The sequence below is a fragment of the Zonotrichia leucophrys genome, chromosome 20 (genome assembly GCF_028769735.1).
Source record: "Zonotrichia leucophrys gambelii isolate GWCS_2022_RI chromosome 20, RI_Zleu_2.0, whole genome shotgun sequence".
NCBI classification, from domain to species: domain Eukaryota; kingdom Metazoa; phylum Chordata; class Aves; order Passeriformes; family Passerellidae; genus Zonotrichia; species Zonotrichia leucophrys.
The window spans coordinates 8,505,524-8,523,778 of NC_088189.1; the positions used below are offsets into that span (position 1 = coordinate 8,505,524).

At 49.1% G+C, this 18,255-nt stretch overlaps 1 protein-coding gene across 2 annotated transcripts; it reads right to left on the reverse strand.

Moving 5' to 3' along the window:
* Window positions 1-7,246: 7,246 nt before the first annotated feature.
* On the reverse strand, window positions 7,247-13,613 carry SLC2A10 (solute carrier family 2 member 10). Of its 2 annotated transcripts, none has more exons than XM_064729888.1 (5): window positions 13,541-13,613; window positions 10,057-11,454; window positions 8,890-9,012; window positions 8,243-8,378; window positions 7,247-7,641 (listed from the first exon to the last, which is right to left on the reverse strand). In XM_064729888.1, exons 1-5 carry the CDS (start codon window positions 13,542-13,544, stop codon window positions 7,545-7,547), a joined length of 1,758 nt encoding a protein of 585 aa, XP_064585958.1. In that variant the 5' UTR covers window positions 13,545-13,613; the 3' UTR covers window positions 7,247-7,544. The 2 variants fall into 2 exon arrangements, with proteins under 2 accessions (XP_064585958.1, XP_064585957.1); XM_064729887.1 differs by having other exon boundaries at window positions 7,405-7,644; window positions 13,541-13,603.
* Window positions 13,614-18,255: the final 4,642 nt, after the last annotated feature.

Here is an 18,255-nt window from a genome sequence, read left to right on the forward strand (position 1 = left end):
TTTCTCAGCCTTGTCCTTCTGCTTTTCCTCATCCTCCTGGCTGTGTCCCTGAGTCCTACACCAGCCCCTGCCAAAAGCAGAGGGGGATGCCCTGGTGCTGGAAGATTCTGTTCTTTTCTGTTTCTGTGAAACAAGCTTTGGTGAAAGTGCCAGAACTCTTGCCCTGCCCTGAGCTGCCATTCTCTTGCTTTCCAGTATTGGCCAGCTGTGGGGATGTGATCATTCCCCATCCAGGGTCACAGCCATGCTCCCAGGCAGGGCTGCCTGCTGGAGGGAGTGAGGTGGGCTCAGAGACAGTGCTAGTCCTTCTCACTTTTACTTTTCCCTTTAGCTTAAATTATTCCCATACGTGTGAACTCAGCAAACAAGGATCAAGTTTTCTCCACAAGGCAAGGTTTAGTCCAGGGCTGGAATAGTGCCTGAGCTTCCCAGTGGTCAGGAAAAAGCTTGCAGGGAGCAGATGAGCAATTCCTTTTGTATTTTCCATCCATCAGGAAAAGCTGCATCTGAAAAAATAGCTGAACTGGAAAATAAAACTAGACAAGTCTGAACAAATATGGAAACCATCCCTGGCTTGGTATTGGAAAAGTCTCAAATGCTGGAAAGGAGAGAAGCAGAGAGAGGGAATGGATAAGTTTTGGCCTCTGTTAGGAATATGGAAGGAATTATTTCATTCTTTTTCCCCATCTATTTGTTCTCTATATGGCACTCTGTGTGGTTAACCCTCCATCTTTGTCATAAATATATGTGGCAGAGACAAGTTTTTTTTCAGAGATCCCAACCAAAACATCTGTTTTGCATCTGTGGTTTTGCATATGTAAATATTATTACTAATAGTAGCAAAAGCCATCCTAATGGCAGCAGGAATAGAAACACTATTAATAGTCATGGTGCTGACATTTTATTTGTGTTGCTGCAGGAGTTCACATCATGCACCAGCACTCAGCTGTGAGTTTGAGTGAGAACAAAAGGATGGCTGTGACCCCAGAGGCTGTGAGTGAGCTGGGACAATGCCAGGGGTGTAGCAGGGATTGTGGCACCTGAACCTCAGCCTTTCCCCCAGACCCTTGCAGAGGACCTTTACAAGTGGAGATGGCTCCTTGCAGCTCTTGTCATGGTGGCAAGGAGAGGAGGATTGCCAGTGGTGAGAGTGGCTGAAAAGTACCTGAAGAAAAATTGAAAACTTCCCAGTAAAGACATTGATGTGCTTGCTGCTTATCTGGAAACTGAATTTGTCCTGGAAGGTCCAGGGGAGGAGCAATGGTCTTGGTGTTGCTCCTGCTGCACCTGAGGTCTCACCCCAGCCCAGCCAAAGATATCTTGTGTCCCTCCCTACAGACAGCAGGCTCTTCTGGGCGGGTGACCTGTCAGAGCAACTCATCCTGCAAAGCATCAGCAGAGGGGTGGAGACCTTATCTTTGTGTCTCTGCTTTGCTGCTGTGATTAGCAGCGACAGCAACTCTCCTTCTTCCCTCTGCTCATTGAATTAGGAGAGCTCAGGGCCGGGGGAGCTGGGCCCAGGAGCAGCAGGAAGGAGGCCAGATGGAGCAGGAGGAACAAGGGCACAGGCCATGGATACCAAACCTGGAGAACCAGGACACAGCCACAGATACCAAACCTGGAGAGCCTGGAGGTGCTGGTGCTGGCAGCAGCACTGCAGAGAGGAGATGCAATAAAAGGAGGAAGCACCAGCCACGTTTCAGGCTTTGGTCTGACCCACCAGTGCCTGGAGACACACAAGCTAAGAAAACACAACACACCCATCTCCTTCCAGGTTTAGCCTGGGTTGAGCTGGTATCTTTGTTCCTGTATGAGGACTGGTTTTTGTTCAGCTCTGGTTGTTTTGCTGGATCTGTAGTGCATTAAAGAGCCCATCTTCTGGTTTGTATTTTTTCCAGTGATCGTGTTTCACGTATTCTGGCTCCTTTCAGCCAGCTCTGTATCCCCCCGAGCAGACACTAAGCAGGATCCAGCCCTTGAGCCTGCTGCCTTCACATGCACTAAAGGGATGTGGACTCACATCCCACATTTCTCTGCTGAGTTGTGGGAATATTTGCAGCAGGGACTCACACCTTGCTCTGCTTTCAGTCTGTCACCTGGATCACGTTACACAGCTGGACACTGCGGGCTCTGGGATGGTACAGGCTGCCACTGACACTTCACATCACCCTCGACAGGCTGGTTCCTTGTCTCCCTGTTCTTCTAAGTTCTTCTAAGCCTGCTAATGTTTACATTCTTGTAAAAAACTTTCTCACGCATTTTTATGTAAATAATTATTGTTTTACATTCTTCTCTGGAGAAGGAGAAATTTGATGGACTGTTGTCTTGTCTGGTGTCATTGGAGAGGTGGCACTTTCTTCCTCCAATCCATTGTCACTTTTGAAAATCTATAAATGCTAGAGTCAAAAAATAAACTCCTCTTTTCACCTTGGAGGTTCCAGTGTGTGTGTCATTTTATTTAGTGTCCTATAGAGTGACAGTTCCTAAAGTCAGTCTGGGCCAGCCAAAGTTTGTGCTTATTTTTCACATCATTCAGATTTTCATTACGGCACACTAGAGCAGCGATTGTAAGAGTGGGGGGTGGCTTGTTGGTGCTTTTTAAAGATCTGCCCTGACAGCACCTTCCCTGCGCCACCAGGCTCTGTAGCATCCCTGTGGATGCCATGGGACAGAGAGAGAGAAACAGCAAGCATTTCTCACAGCACCTTGTGAGAGTTTTTAGGGAATTATAAGGATGTGATAACTTGTTAAGTATAAACAATCTGCAGGTGGTGTTTTTCTGCTTCGTCTTTTGGTTCTTCTCAAGGACCGTGTGTGAGAAAGGTGTTTTTGTTAATTAGCCAATGTGAAAAATGTGTATTTTATGAGTGGCTTTTTGCAAATATTAAAATTAATATTATATGCGTTGTGTTAGAAAGTAATGCTGCATTAATACTCTGAAGTACTGTGTTAAATATAGTTTTAGGTTATAACAAAATGTTAAAATAGAAACTATGCTATGTAGGATACTTTTTTTCTAAAGAAATGACTTGCACTGAGATAGCAGCCACAGGACACCTAAATCTGTCAAAGAGAATTTATTGCTCCATTATCACGAGAAATGAACTTGTCCCACCTCACTTGGGCGAGATGACACCATCAGGATTATGAGGAAGAAGTCCAGACAGAATCCTGTGTTTGAATGGAATTTATGCATCATGAATGAGGTGTATGAATATGCAACAGGCTGTTGTTTTTAAGGGTTAATCCTCTGTTAACGTGGGTCCTTTTCGGGCTTATGCTGCCCAGAAATTTACCTGGGCACCCGTAACTCTTTGTCTTTATTGTCTTATATTGTCCTAATTGAAATTGTCAAAATTATTATTACTCTAATTGTATTACTATTTTTATAAGCATTTTATTACTAAATTTAAAATTTTAAATTTAAAATTTTAAACGTTTAAAATTTTAAAAACAAGTGCTTGGCATTTTTCACAGCCAATCAAATGGAATCTATTGTATCACTGTAAAAACCGCGCAGTTCTCTTGATTAAAGCCTTCTTTTGCTCTTTCTACAGTCCTGCCTCCTGCCTGTTCCTGTGTCATTATAAAAACTGCACGGTTCTCTTGAATAAAACCTTTTTTTTGCTCTTTCTACAATCCTGCCTCCCGCCTGTTCCTGGGTCAATCTCTGCCCAGGAGTGACACATCCCTGTGCACAGCCCGAATCCTCCTGCATCCTTTCCTCTCCATCTCTCCAAGGGATGCTCCGCTGATCTTTCCCTGCCCAGTTTGAGCAGCAGGCGGTGTGTGTGTGTGGGCTGGGCCTGGCGGGGCTCTGTGAGTGCCGTGATTATCCAGCAGCACCTCGGGGGCGGGCAGGGCCGATCCGAGCCGGGCTGGATGCGCGCCTGGACCATTTCAGCACCGCCCGCCCCTCGCACCGCTCACGGCATCCCTCACCCCAACCTGCCTGCCTGCAAGGCTGTCTGCACAACCGGGGCAAAAAGAAAGGCATGACAGCACAATTAGTGAGAGCAAATGAAAGGCTGTTTGAAGGGGAGGAGGGAGGAAAGGGGAGAGCTGCATAAATCCCTGGTGGGGTTTTGGGCTTGACATCAAAACCCCTTAACAGTGTATTACTTCAGCCCCCGATGTGGACAGATGTTGAGCTGTGGCTCAAAGGAAGTCAGAAATCTTTCCTTAGAAAAAATTTGGCTAGGAAACTAAAGAAAATATTGTGAAAGAAAAGGAAATAAAAGCCCACTAAAGAAGATTTATCACTGCCTCAAGCATTTCTGTATCCTCTGGTCTTATGAGGTCTCAGCCTCAGGGGAGGGAAGAAGAGAAACAGCCTGTTGCTATGTTAATGGGTCAAAATTTGGAGTGGGGACACATTTGTCCAGTTAGATGATGATGGAGGGAGCCAACTCACCCAGGCAAGCCCTCTCCCATCCATGCTGACCCCAGCCAGCCTTCAGGGGCCTCTGGCACCAGCCTGCAGCATTCCCCAGCACACCCAACCCAGCTGCCCTTTTTGCCCACTCATTCCCATTTCTGAGGGTTTTACAGAGCCCTTTGTCAATGGCAAAATGTGTTCATTCCTAAAAGAGTTTAGTATCATCCACAAACATGGAGATTTTGCTGTCCATTCCCTTGCCAACACTGAAGATGCAGAATAAAACCAGATCCAACAGAGATTATTGGGCAGTCTGGTTGCTGAATCTCTTTTATCTTCAAAACTGCCTGTTAAAGCTTGCACTTTACTACCTACAAGACAGTAATATCCTTAAATAGGCTTCAATACATAAAAGAAGCATTGTTTCAATCCCATGGCAATGTAAATGTTTTTTTAAAATAATTTTGACAAAATCTTTCATCTGTTCTGTCTATTGGGTCCTCCCTATCCATGTGAATAATTGATATATTCCTAAAGTCCCAGTAATGCTGGCAAGGGAAGCTTTCCCTCTTTGGCATCCCTGTGTGCTGGCTCTGTCCCAGCTGCCCATGTGCTTGCTGCTGGTGCAGACACAGGGACAGAGGTGCAGACACTGACCCCTGCAGCTCCCAGGTCCCCTTCCAGAGCTTGGTTGGCACCTGAGAGCTGCACTAGAACCTGCCACCCTCTGGTGCTGCAGCCATTTGGGAAGTCACACTGATCCAGTGCCTCTAATTTACTGGCTGTGAGGTTCTTCCAAACACCTGCAGCATTGCAGACCAACACTCAGTTGTGCCCAAGCTGTCTCATCATGTCTTATCCTCCCTGGCACCCTGCTGCATCTTTGCATTGAGCAATGGCTCCCCAGCCAGTTTCTTCCTTTTGATACAGTTAAATAAAGATTTTTAGAAGATATTTGTAAGATCTTTGCAAAATCTTCATGGTCTTTTTTAGCTGTCTTTTCTGTCTGCTCTTTACTTGCCATGTTTTATGGCTTTTCCTTTTCTCTTCCTGTGGGAAACCTTTTCACTTTTCAAACACTGACCTTCTCCCTGTGATACCTCCTTAACCTTAGCAGTGAGTCAGGCAGGGTGATTTTTAGGACCTCTTAGTTCTTTTTTGAGTTGTGGCACATGTTTTGCTTAGGCTTTAACAGAGCATTTTTTAATCACCTCCAGACTGCTTGCAGGCTCCTTGCTTTCTGCCTGCTCCTTTTTTGGTTTGTTGTTATTGACTAATCACCTTCTTTTTTCATAGCTCCCTTTCTTGAAATTGTAGAGCCCTAGGCTGGATTTATTTGGTGTGCACTCTCCCACTACAGCATTAAAGGTTGTTTTGTGGTCACTAGCAGAGACCAGCTCTCCCACAAACACCTTGTGAAGCAGGTCCTGTGCACCTCTCCCCACCAAACCCACAGCAGCAGCCCTCCCTGCACTGCTTGGTCCTGGAGACCCTTTATTGTACCCAAACCCACTTTTTATTCCTTCCTGATGGATCACTGTGCTGACGAACTTCTCCAATCTCATTTTATGTTTACCCTGGGCTCACTGAGCCCCCTTACCAGGAGCTGTCTCACAACTTTCTGTACTGTCACCCCAGCACCTGGCACTGTCCCCAGCCCTGTCTGCTGGCCCCAGAGCTAATTTGGGTGTTCTCCCAGCACAGCCAGCCCTGCCTGCTGCCCCTGGTCCCTGTGACACCTCAGCATCCCCATCCTGTGCCTGCCTTGACCCCCTGACACACCGGCATCCCCATCCTCTGCCCTGCCCCTGTGACACCTCAGCATCCCCATCCTCTGCCCTGCCCCATGTCCAATGTGGGAGCCCAGCACATCCCTCTGGCTGTCCAGGATGGCCAGGAACCCTGCCAGGGGGCTCAGAGACCCTGGCACAGAGCCCAAAACACCTGTGGGTTTGATTGTGACCCATGGAGCAAGTTATCAACCTTGTATGAAGATCTGCAAGCCACAACAGTTTAAGTAGAATATTAGTGAAGTTATCACAGGGTGGAAAAGCAGATTTTGGGGTTTCTAGAATGGGGGTTCAGGGGGCAAGATGGAGGGATCTAGGCACATCCAGCCTTTCTCCTTCTTCTTCTTGGCCTCCATCTTCTGCTGTGATGTTGACACTTACAGATTGGTTTAGAGTAGAAGCTCACTGTCTAACATAGGTGATAGGTACTGGGAAGTTATTGTAAATATTGTACACGTAGTTTTTAGTATAAAGACATAACACTGCCCTGGGGGCAGGCAGAGTGCCTGGAACTGTCCTGCTGGATGGACCTCAGCAGAGAGAAAAATTTTTAGAGACAAGATACAATAAACAACCTTGAGACCGAGAACTGAAGAGCTCCAACTCATTCTTCAAGTGCCGGGCTGGGAAAAGAGACTTTTAACAATCTCAGGGTCACAGCGACCCCGAAAAGGCTCCGAGAGCCTCCTGACACCCCAGCATCCCCATCCCCTGCCTGCCCCAAGTCCCTGTGACACCCTAGCATCCCCATCCTCTGCCCTGTCCCTGATCCCCCTGACACCCCAGCATCCCCATCTCTGTCTTGTTCCCTGCCCACCCCCAGGCAGGGCACCCCCAATTCCCGCGGGCGTATCCCTCCTGCCCGGCCCTGCCAGGCCCCGGGGAGGCAAGGAAGGGGCTCCGGGGGTGCGGGGCTCTGATTTTGGGCATTGCGGGTCTGACCGGGAGGACAGTGCTGGCTGCCCACTGGCGGCAGGGCCGGCGCAGTGCAGGGCGTCCTCCCCGGCCCCATCCCGGTGTTCCAGAGACCGGGAAAATAACACAGCCTGCTCACAAAGGAGCCTCAGGGATGGAGAAATTGTCAGCAAAAGCCGTGCTTTAATTACTGTGTATAAAAACATGAATCTCTTAAATGCTAGGAGACACAAATGATTAAAAATTAAAATATATCAAAGGAAAGATGTGTTCCCTGCCTAGGGACAGAGATTCTCCAAGGACCCAAAGGACATGCTGTTGGTGTGTTCCCAGGTCCAGGGCACTGCAGGGAGAATTGTCACTGACCAGAGTCACCAGTTCAAGGCTCAGAGAAGTGTCCTGGTGGCCCAGCCTGCTCCTCTGCTGGTGCAGCTCCTCACACTCGATGCTGTGGGCATGTTTCATGTGCTGCTGGAGTGCTCCACTCTCTGGTACAGTGCGTGTGTGCAGCTGGCTCCTCTTCCACGTCTCTGCTTGAACACATTTGCTTCCCACACCCTGCTGGGCAGTGATGAAGGTCAGGAGCTGCAGCAGCAGGAGCTGGGCAGGAGCTGAGCAGGAGTGGAGAGCAGCCACCCCTCTTGCCCCCAGAGCTGTGTGCTCCCTCCCCTTGGCATCAGCACCATCTCCCCTGCTCCAGCAGGGCCTGCCCTGCCACCTCCATCACAACCAGGATGGCAAAACCACATCTTGATCTTCCCTAGTCCATTACAAACTTTGTGTGAAAATTACCAGGTGGGAGCCCAGGAGATGTCTCTGCCTCAGAGGAGAAGGATCAGCTGGGATTATTCTAAGGTGAAAAGACAGGACTATCCTCCCCTCCTGCCTCCTCCCAATCCTGACCTTCCTGTCCCATGTTGTGGTCCTGGTTTCCTCTCCTCAACCATGAGTCCTCATTTTTCCTGAGTGTCACTACTGCCCTCCAGCAGCACAGGGCAGTGACCTGCTGATGAAGGCACTGCAGCTCTCCCACCCTGTCCCACAGCCCTGCCACAGACTTGACATTTTCTATTTCCTCAGCAGCAATGCCACAGAGGCCGGGGCTGGCAGTGGGCAGCCCCCAAAGGCAGCACTCCTGCTGGGACAGCAGCACACCTACCTTTTCCTGGAGAGCTGCTGCTCTATCTCCTCCAGGGACTGTCCTTTTGTTTCAGGCACAAAAAGGTAAATGAACACAACAGCCATCACTCCCATCAGCCCATAGAGGAGAAACATCCAAGAGAATCCAATGGCATCTGCAGAGATTCAGGTGTGTGAGTGTAGGAGTCACATTGTGGGGTACAAAGGAAACTGGTTCCTTACTGTGAGGTGGTCACTGGTGCCTGACAGGGGCACCTTATTTTGTGAAGCCTTCAAGAGGGCAGGGAAACTCCTTAACTGCAAGGTTTGGGCTGAGAATTGGCAAAGGGAAAGGCTGGTGCATGCCAGGCTTCGTCAGCAGCAGGGGGAAGAAGGCAGCTGAGGGCCAGGGCAGCAGTGCCTGCTGTAAAGCTGCCTGTGTGCAAGCTGCAGGCTCTGTGTTTCCTCAAACTGTGGTGCTACAGTGCAGCCCAGTGGGCAATTGGTGATTTTTATAAATGAGAGGCTCTGAGCAGAGCTGCTGGTGCCTGACTCTCCTGCTCTCAGCAGCAAAGGGTCACATCTACTGCAGCCTCAAGTCCTCAAGGTTCAAAATGCCACTTAAATCTTTAAATGGCTCATGGTGGGCACCTTCCCTAACCAGAGGGAGGGGAAGGGGCTACTTACCAACAAGGTCCAGGAAGGAGAGGCTGATCAGTAAATTAGCAGCCCAGTTAAAGCTGTTACAGAAGGCAAAGGCTCTTCCTCTTATCCCAGCAGGGTAAATCTCACTCAGGACCAGCCAGGTCACTGCACAGATCAGAGAGATCACAAAGACAGCATGGAGTTAAGCAATTTGTTTGGGAAATGGGCAAGGGGGATTCCAGCAGGGGGTTTAAACTCTGGCTTCACCCAGCACCCGCTGCTGCTGCTGTCAAACATTCATCGATCTCAGAGGCTGATCACAGCAGAACCCTTCAAACCTCCTGGGCTCAACGCTTCATGCAGCAATGAAATGGCAATAAACAGGCCCAGGGAGTAAAGGAGAAAGCAGGGTAGCTGGTCATTCCATTCACAGGAGATGAAGAGATCTGACAGGCCTGCTGTCAGGTCATGCTCTTTGAAAAGAAATGAGAAAAGGGTGGAATTAGGGAGACTACATTACATTTGGGCTAAAATCAGAGTTAAAGTAATGCATATCTTTAAGTCTCTCTCATCCTGGAGTTATTTTGCTTGAAATAATTTGCAGGGTGGCTGTCAAACCCATGAGACTTGCTCACCTAACATTCTTTTCTTGAGTTAAATACTGTTTTCTCACATCAAGGCATTTAAATGCCAGAAAATAGCAGAACTTACATGGAAGCAAGAACTAATCTTTAATCTCATCTGATACAAAAAAACTAATAATAAATAGAATAAAAGAACCCCAGTTGGTATTGAGAAATTTCAAGAGGTTCAACTTCCGGTTCTGCACTGACTCTCATAATCACACAGCAAAATCCCTTCAGTTCCTCTGTCCTCAGCCCTGTATTTTCCTCCTCACCAGGGTGACAGGAAGTTTATGTAGTGCTTGTAGGATTTGTAGGATGCTCTGATTTTCCATTGAACTTTAGAGAAAAAAAACAGCTTTACAAGGGTAGTGAATAGCATGAAAAAGAAAGTTACTCCAGTGCTGTAGCTGACAGAGCTGCAGTGCTAGAATTGATTCAGGGGGCAGGAGGGGACACATTTCCAGTTCCCAGACAGTGAGCTGCTCAGCACAGCAGATACACAAGGAATGGTTCAGGCAGGCAGCTTGCAGACCAGCCCTAGTTTCATTCTCTGGGTTAATGCAAGGATAAACACCACACTTACTTGGCCCAAATCCAATTGAGAAGGCACTCACAAAAGCCATCATGCTCAGCAGTGTAATCCAATTTAAGGCCGTATGTTGTTCCCAGGGAGCAGCACTGAGGGGAGGGCTGGTGCTTTCCAGTGCTCCTTTCCTGGACTGACCTGCCAAGTCCCTTTTCTGAGTGAGGGAAGGATCAGGAACAACCTCTTTGCTTTGGGTGCTGGCAAAAACTTCCGTGAGGCTCCTTGTGGCAGCAAAACCAGGGCCTGCCTGACTTCTGGCAGCACCTGACGCTGGTGGGACGGGTGACACAGCTGGGACGGGTGACACAGCAGCCTGAGGGAGCACAGGTGGGGTCAGGGGGTGCTGGCTGAGGCTCTGGGATGCATTGGGGCCCGTGGCTGCCCTGCAGTCCCTGGCCATGGCCAGCGGAGCCATGCGGCTGGTGAGGCCCAGGCTGGTGACAGACATGGCCATCACCACACAGCCTGCCATGAGCAGCACCCTTCTGCCTGCCTTGTCTGCCAAGGCCATGGCCACCAGCGTGGCCACCACCTTGATGGCTCCCAGCCCAACGGAGGCCAGGATGGCTGAGGAGTTGCTCTGGAACCCCACCGAGTGGAAGATTTTGGAGGCGTAGCCCAGCACATTGGGCTGCCCAGTGAACTGCTGGAACAGCACCAGCCCCAGGCCCACCAGAGTCCTCCTTCTCATGTTGTCTCTGGTCCTAAAGAGATCAAGAAATGAGTACTGCTTCTCCTGATAGGGCTCCCGCTTGGCTGCTGCTCTGCCCTCTGTGTCCTGCAACGGGATGAGGCCCTTCTGGCAGTCTGAGTCCCATGAGCTTAATTTAACTGGGTTCACTGGGAGAAAGAGGATGCTGAGGAACTGCATGGCTGCCGGGGCAATGGCCAGCCCAAACATGTACCTCCACCCCTCATCCACGTCTGCAAAGACATAATTCAGTGCATAGGACAGCAGGATGCCCACGGTGATTCCTGCCTCATAGAGAGACACCAGCAGGCCTCGCTGGTGAGCAGCCACCATTTCTGAGACGTAGATGCAGCAGGCCATGGATGAGACAGAGATGGCAAAGCCCACGGTCACTCTCCCAATGACCAGCACGGTGAGTGACCTGGCCAGGGTGAGGATGAGGCTGCCCACCAGCAGCACCAGGTTGCTGACCAGGATTGCTCTTCTGCGGCCGTGGCGGTCGATGATGATGCCCCCGGCCAGGGAGGCAAGGAGGGCTCCGATGAGGACGGCGCTCACCAGAACCTCTTGCTGGAAGCAGCTGAGCTGAAAGTCTGCCTGCAGCTGCAGCAGTGCCCCAGAGATTATCCCCAGCTCGTATCCAAATATCAGCCCGCCCAGGAGAGACACTGTTCCGGACAAGAGGAGGACCAGCAGTGCACGACCTGGAAAACAAGCAAGCAGTGCTAGGTTCAGTTTTCTGATGCTATAAAACAAGCTGTCAGCATGCACAGGCTGGAAGAACTCTCCCAGGACAACCAGAGTTTTCCATCAACAAAGTCATGATGTGGAATTCCCCCACAGGTCACTAAGTCACATGTATAGATGCACTTGCAGACAGTCACACAACCCATCAGACTTCCACTAACTGCAGGGGTACTCATTTGGGGTGCAGAACTTGGAAATCAGGACTTTAAACAGAGTTAAGACTTGTTTTTAAGTGCAGGACAGTGATTTGTAGTGCCTGGAGTTGTACAGTGGGATCCCCTATGGTATCTCTTGATTGTAACTATAAAATTTGTTCTGGGCAGGAAATGCAGCTTCTGCTTTCTGGTTCTGCATTATCATTTTCACATTTCAGTGCATGTGGAACGACCAGCTCTCCCTGCAGGTTTTGCATTCTTACTTCATATCTTGTGGTTAAAAGCCCTGCTCAAAAAAGTTTATTTTTCCTTTATTTCCTCCTTTAGTTAATCTTGTACCCTCTGTGGGGTGGCCCTGATTTCTACATTTCTCCTTCCACAGCCCACAGCTCCCATGATCTCCAAATCAATTGCAGTCTCCTCAGGCTGGTCCAGGCCCACAGGACAAACATCACTGTGAGCTGAAAAGTTTACTGTCGCCACCCTCAAACACAAGAAATGACTCTGTGACCTTGCCCTTCCCACAGGGCTGTGTGTGCCAGTTGCCTAAGTATGCAAATTTAGCTAAAATAAGACAAAAGCAGCAGCAAAAGCAACTCAAACCAACCCACCCCAAACAACCCTACAAAACCAAGGTGCTGCATGTGCTCTTCACCATGGGGAGGGGATGAAGAGGTGACCATGTGTGAGCCATGAGCCATGTACCACCAGCAGGGATTGCACTGGGCAAGAACTGATGTGGGGACCTCTGAGGACACAAGTGACACTGACCTCACCTCCAATCACACTTTTGAAGCATAGGTGAAGTGGATTCGTTTTGGGGTTTGTGCTGTTTTGTAGTATGTAATGCTATCTGCATTCTTTCATTTAATTAGAAATACTCACAGTTTTGGTAGACTGTACATGGAAAAAATGTGGGCACAACCACCAGACCGTGGAAACTTTTATCACCCTGCTGAAGGACTTTTTTCCTGTCACAAGCTGTGTTTAATGGGAAGTGTCTCTGCTTGGCCTTTAACCATAGCTATCAATAAAGGCTATTTCTCAGTGATGGCTGTATATCAATACAATTATTTTCATTTATTCTGCAACCCTCATTTGTGCTACTTATGCTATCCCAGCTATCCCAGCTATCCCAGTCCCTCCCACCATGCTCTGTGTGACCATCTGCGCTGCTTTTAGCACTCCTTGTCCATGTTATGCAGACAATTAGAAAAAATATCTGCTGAGAACATAAGGCACAAGTGGCCATCCCATTAGCTTCAGGCCACAAATTCTATTAGGCACAAACAGTCCCATGGCTGATTTCATCAGCTTTTGCTGCATGTCTTGTTAACTCAATAAGCACTCAGGGCTTATGAACTTTGTCTGAAATCCAGTTTGTGTATGGTCTACTCTGACGTAGCTGGAGAATTTGAAGACTCTTTAGATCTCCACACGAGGTTTGGAGGAGCAAGGAGCTGTGCCAGGCGATTTTCTCCCTACAGCAAATCGGTGGGAGGACCGTGCTGCAGGGCAGGGCATTGACCCTCTGTCCGGCCGGGCTGGGGCTGGAACCAGCACCGGGCTGACCCGGGCTCTGCTCACACCAATGCCGAGGCCAGCAATCGGCACAGCAAACCCAGCTCCCTCCACGCTCCCAAACCCGCTCCCCTCCCGGGACAGCCCCGGGAACGAACCACAGGAAATTCCTTGGCTCCGACGCTGGCAGTACGCGCTGCCGGGACCGCTAAAAACAGCACAGACAGAAAGGAAGGGGCGGGGGATGCACCCAAGCCTTTAGGAAAAGTTACAAACTTTTTATTTTTGGGAAATTTCTCCCCGGTGCAGCGCGTTCCCGTCCCTCCCCGGCTGCCCCCCGTCCCGTCCCGTCCCGTCCCGCACTCACCCATGGCGGGGCCGAGCCCCGGAGCGCCGCGGGGCGGAGCGGGGCCGGAGCGGCGGCCGCAGCCACGTCGCTGTGCCCTGCCCCCGGCCGGGCAGCCTGGGGCTTGTAGGCGCCCTGCCCGCCCCTCTCGGGGGCGGGGGTCCCGGCCCGGGGGAGCTGCACGGTCCCGGAGAGGAGCCGGGAGCGGAGCCGGGTCCCCGGGGATGGGGGAGCCCCGCGGGGTGGCCGGGACACGGACGTGCGCGGTGATTTGGTCCTTGTGAAAAACCCCAATCACTTGGTTTGAAAGTTTTAAAAGTTTAATATTAATAAAATGGTTATAAAAATAGTAATACAGTTAGAGTAATAATAACCTGGACAATTTGGATTAGGACAATATGAGACAATAGAAACAAAGAGTCACAGATGTCCAGGTACCTTTTTCTGGGCAGCACAAGCCTGAAAAAGGACCCACGTTAACAGAGGATTAACCCTTAAAAGCAACAGCCTGTTGCATATTCATACACCTCATTCATGATGCATAAATTCCATTCAAACACAGGATTCTGTCTGATGATCATCAAGTTCTTCCCCTTAATCCTAACAGCATCATCCTGCCCAAGCGAGCTGGGAAGAAATTAATTTCTCCTGATAATGCAGCAATAAATTCTCTTTCTCTGAAAGATTCAGGTATCCTGTGACTGCTATCTCAGTGCGAGTCCTTTCTTTAAAAAAAAAACCCTACATAGCATAGCTTCTATTTTAACATTTTGTTATAACCTAAAACTATATTTAACACACTACTTAAGAGAATTAATACAGCATTACTTTCGAACACAACACATACAATATTAATTTTAATATTTGCGAAAAGCCAATCATAAAATACATATTTTTCACAGTCCAGAAATGAGGATGTGGCTCTGGTGGCTGGAAAGTCAGCTCTGTCCCCAACCTGTCACTGGAGGAGCAGAAATCTCCTCACTGCCAGCAGAGCTGCTCTTGTGCAGCTCTCTCTAGACAAGGAAGCCTCCAGACAGTGCACAAGAGATTGACAGTTTATTCATGTTTTTAGGTAGTTTGGCTGTAAAGCCGCAGAAACCTGCTAAGAACAGGGTGGCCACTTGAAAGCTGAACCAGTTCATGGCAGACAGCAAACACTACATGTTTGTGTCTGGGCTAATGTTCCACCTTTGGGGAGCACAGGGGATTGCAGGCAATGAAGTGAGATTTTGCCCATGATCTCTGTCCCTCAGAGCTCAAGCCAAGGCACTTTGGGTGAGCTGTGTTAGGAACTGGTGGAGATGTCTCTCATTCATTATTCCCCACCATGCCAGGCAAAGAGCCAGAGAGAACCCGGAGTCCTCATCAGCCTCAGGGCAAACTCACTCTTGGCTACATGACCTCCAATTTGCCTGAACAATTCCTTCCTTCTGTAATTATTTCAGTGTGAGAAGGAATAAATTATATTTTTCTCTATGGTCACTCAGCATTTATTTTTCTGCCACCTGAACATTTTCTGGAGGTTTGTTGGTCTCCAGCAGGGCAAGAAATACTATTAGCACTGACAACTAGAAAGTGAGGTCTTGGTGAGCACAGGAAGAGCTTTATGGTGTGTTTACCAAAGGAGGACAAAAAGATGACATCAGTGTGTACAGAAATGCAGCTGCACATGGACACTGTGGAGGCTGTGGGTTATTGCCCTCTGGAGAAAAGGGTGAAAACGTGCTATGATGTGCAACAGGGATTATTTGAGGGGGGAAAAAATCTTTATTTGGGGTCCTTAAAGTACAGCTTTCTTATCACACCTTCTGTAGCTAGTGGATGTTCAACAGTGGCCTGTTGAAAGAATTCACAGAATGACCAGGTTGGAAGAGACCTTCAAGATCATCAAGTCCAACCCATGCCCCAACACCTGAACTAAACCATGGCACGGAGTGCCACATGCAATCTTTTTTTAAACACATACAGGGATGGTGACTCCACCACCTCCACAGGCAGACCATTCCAGAGCTTTATCACTCTTTGAATAAAAAAAACTGTTTTGGTTTTTTTGTTGTTTTGTTTTGGGTTTTTTGTTATTGTTGTTGTTTGCTGGTGGTGGTTTTTTGGGGTTTGTTTTGGTTTTTTTTCCCCAGCACCTTTGTCCCTAAGCTCCACCTGAGAACGCCCTGTGGAGGGGTTGGACCCACCAATGCTTCATGCCTGCAGGCACATTCCTGTCCTTGTTTCCTCCTGTGATACCTTCCTCCTTCTCCTCTGCACTCCGTGTCTCTTGGCAGTGCCTTTTCCCCTCCGATCCTTATCTCGATCCTTATCTCGCTCCTGGCTGCCGGGCTTGCGGGGCGCGTTCCTGCCTGGCAGGCGCACAGCTCCTCCCCAGGGCTCAGATATCCCTCCCCAGGGCTGAAACATCATCCCCAGGGCTGAGACATCATCCCCAGGGCTGAAACATCATCCCCAGGGCTGACACATCCATCCCAGGGCTGAGCCACAGGAATGTGCTCCTGAGAGCTCTGCCTCGGGAACCGCAGCCTGTGTTTGGCACCACCACCTGCCTGTGATTGCTGGAAATGTTACCTTCTACCTCTGAGCTGCAGCAGCTGAAAAAGGCTGTAAAATCACAAATTGACATACAAATACAACAGGAGAAAGAATCCTCACCACACTCTCAGGAGTATTTTCTTCTATTATGGTTGACCCTTAGGAAGGGCCTCAGGGGAACAATGTGACCAAACTCAGTTCAGTTCTTGATGGAATGATGGTCCCTGAGCTGGCAGAAGTGTCACAGCTGGCCTGGATGGAGCCAGCTCACAGGAACCTGCATTTATTGCACGTTCATTTACATCCCAGAGAGGTTCTCCTCCTGATGCCAGGCTGCAGATGTTTTCTGTTAGGATGTCCTAACCCAGGGGTTCCCTGGCAATGCTGATCCCACCAGAAATCTTGTTCCCTTGTACATTTTAGGGATGATTCCAGCATGGCACCCTGCAACAACTCAAATTCATCCCTTTTCCCATCTGTCCAGCTCAGAGGATGGCAGCCTCCATCCCTAAATAAGCTGGGAGAGCTGCTTCCAGGGCTGAACATGATGCCTAGGGATCTGTAGGACAGCAGGGACGAGCCCATGAGACCTGTCTTGATTCCCATTAGCTTTGTTTGCTGGGCTGCAATTTTAAACTTAATTACATTGTTTGTGAAAGGACAGTTTGTAAATGTTTGTCACCAGGAGCACAAAGTTACATAATGAAACCATTTACCAGTCTGTGGCTTCAGAGCAGTTCTCTGGGGTGATTCCATATTCCAATAAAAATACTGGGTGATACCATAAATATTGTAAATGGCTCTAGTTAGTTTCCAAGGGCTATGTCAACTGTTTATTTCTTTAAAAGAGAAAAGAATAAGTGAAATCACAGGGAAGATAAAATTTAAATAAATAAAATAAAGGGGAAAATAAAGCAAAAATATTTTCTTTCATATTTTGAAAGCTCTGGAGGAGGTTTTAGTCAGCATGAGAGAAAACCATCATGTTTGCCAGAATAATGAACCCAATGCTATGTGTGTGCACTTATAGGCTGTATATGTGTGTTTATGGGGGTATTTGTGCACAGATGCTCTGATGAAATCTGTTCACAACACAGGGAAAACCTTTTGCTTTATTTGAGTGTTTGAGGCATTTGCAAATTCCACCTACAGAGAATTCACCCCATTCCCTGAGGAAGCCCTGCCCCAGCTGCAGGAGGGTGCCACGGGTGGGCAGAATTGCAGGATGGATTATCTGTATCATTGAAACCTCGTGAAGGTTGTTTAAAAGTTGTCACTGAAGCAAGATAAATATTTGCCAGGCATGATCCCACCGTGCAATGACATGTAAGCTGTGTGGAATGTGTAATAAAATATAAATGTTCTGAAAAGGAAACAAATGCTGTGAGTGAGAAAACAAAGACAAAATGGACTTGAGGCACCTCCAAAAACAACAATTGAAAACATATTGACATGGACTGGGCTGAATTCTCCTGTATCTTCTGAGGAACATATTTGCAGCGTGCACAGGTCACCCAGTGGGCAGTGGGTTTTCAGGGTGCCATAAAAACCAAAGAACTGCTCCAATGAAGTTTATGAGGATAATGAGGTTTATCCACCTCTTAATAAGATGGCAATGTGGGACTTGGCTGCTGGAGGAAGGGGGATCCTGACTCACGGCATGAGTGGCCCATGGCAGAGCTGGGGCAGGAGCTTTGGTGGTGCCCAGTGTGGGGACCTGAGGTGACAGCACGCTCTGCTGCAGGCTGCTGATCCTGGCACCTTAGGGGCAAACCCCTTCTCCTTCCCAGCCACGCCTGGGCAGCTGCAGTGCGTCTGCACGAGCTCCAGCAGGGGCTTTTGGCACATGAAAGAGCCAGTGATGGACCATGCTGGTCGTGATGTCCCAGAGATGGAGCCCCCATGGTGATGCTGCAGTGGTGACTGCGGTGTCGCAGGGATAATGGCACATCCCTGGAACCCTGGAGGGGGGTTCCACGGTGATGCTGGGAGAACCTCGGGGGAACCACGACCTCCCACTTGCCACCTCGGGAAGAAACACATCCAACATCTCCCTTGCGGGACGGCTTCAGGTCTAGCTCCTGCACCGGCAAATCCACGGGAGGGCGCGCCGGCTCGGGGATGCTCGGGATGGAGTCCCACCATGCTGCAGTTACCCAGAGGCAAGGAGAGGGCAGCAGGGCTCCCGGGGG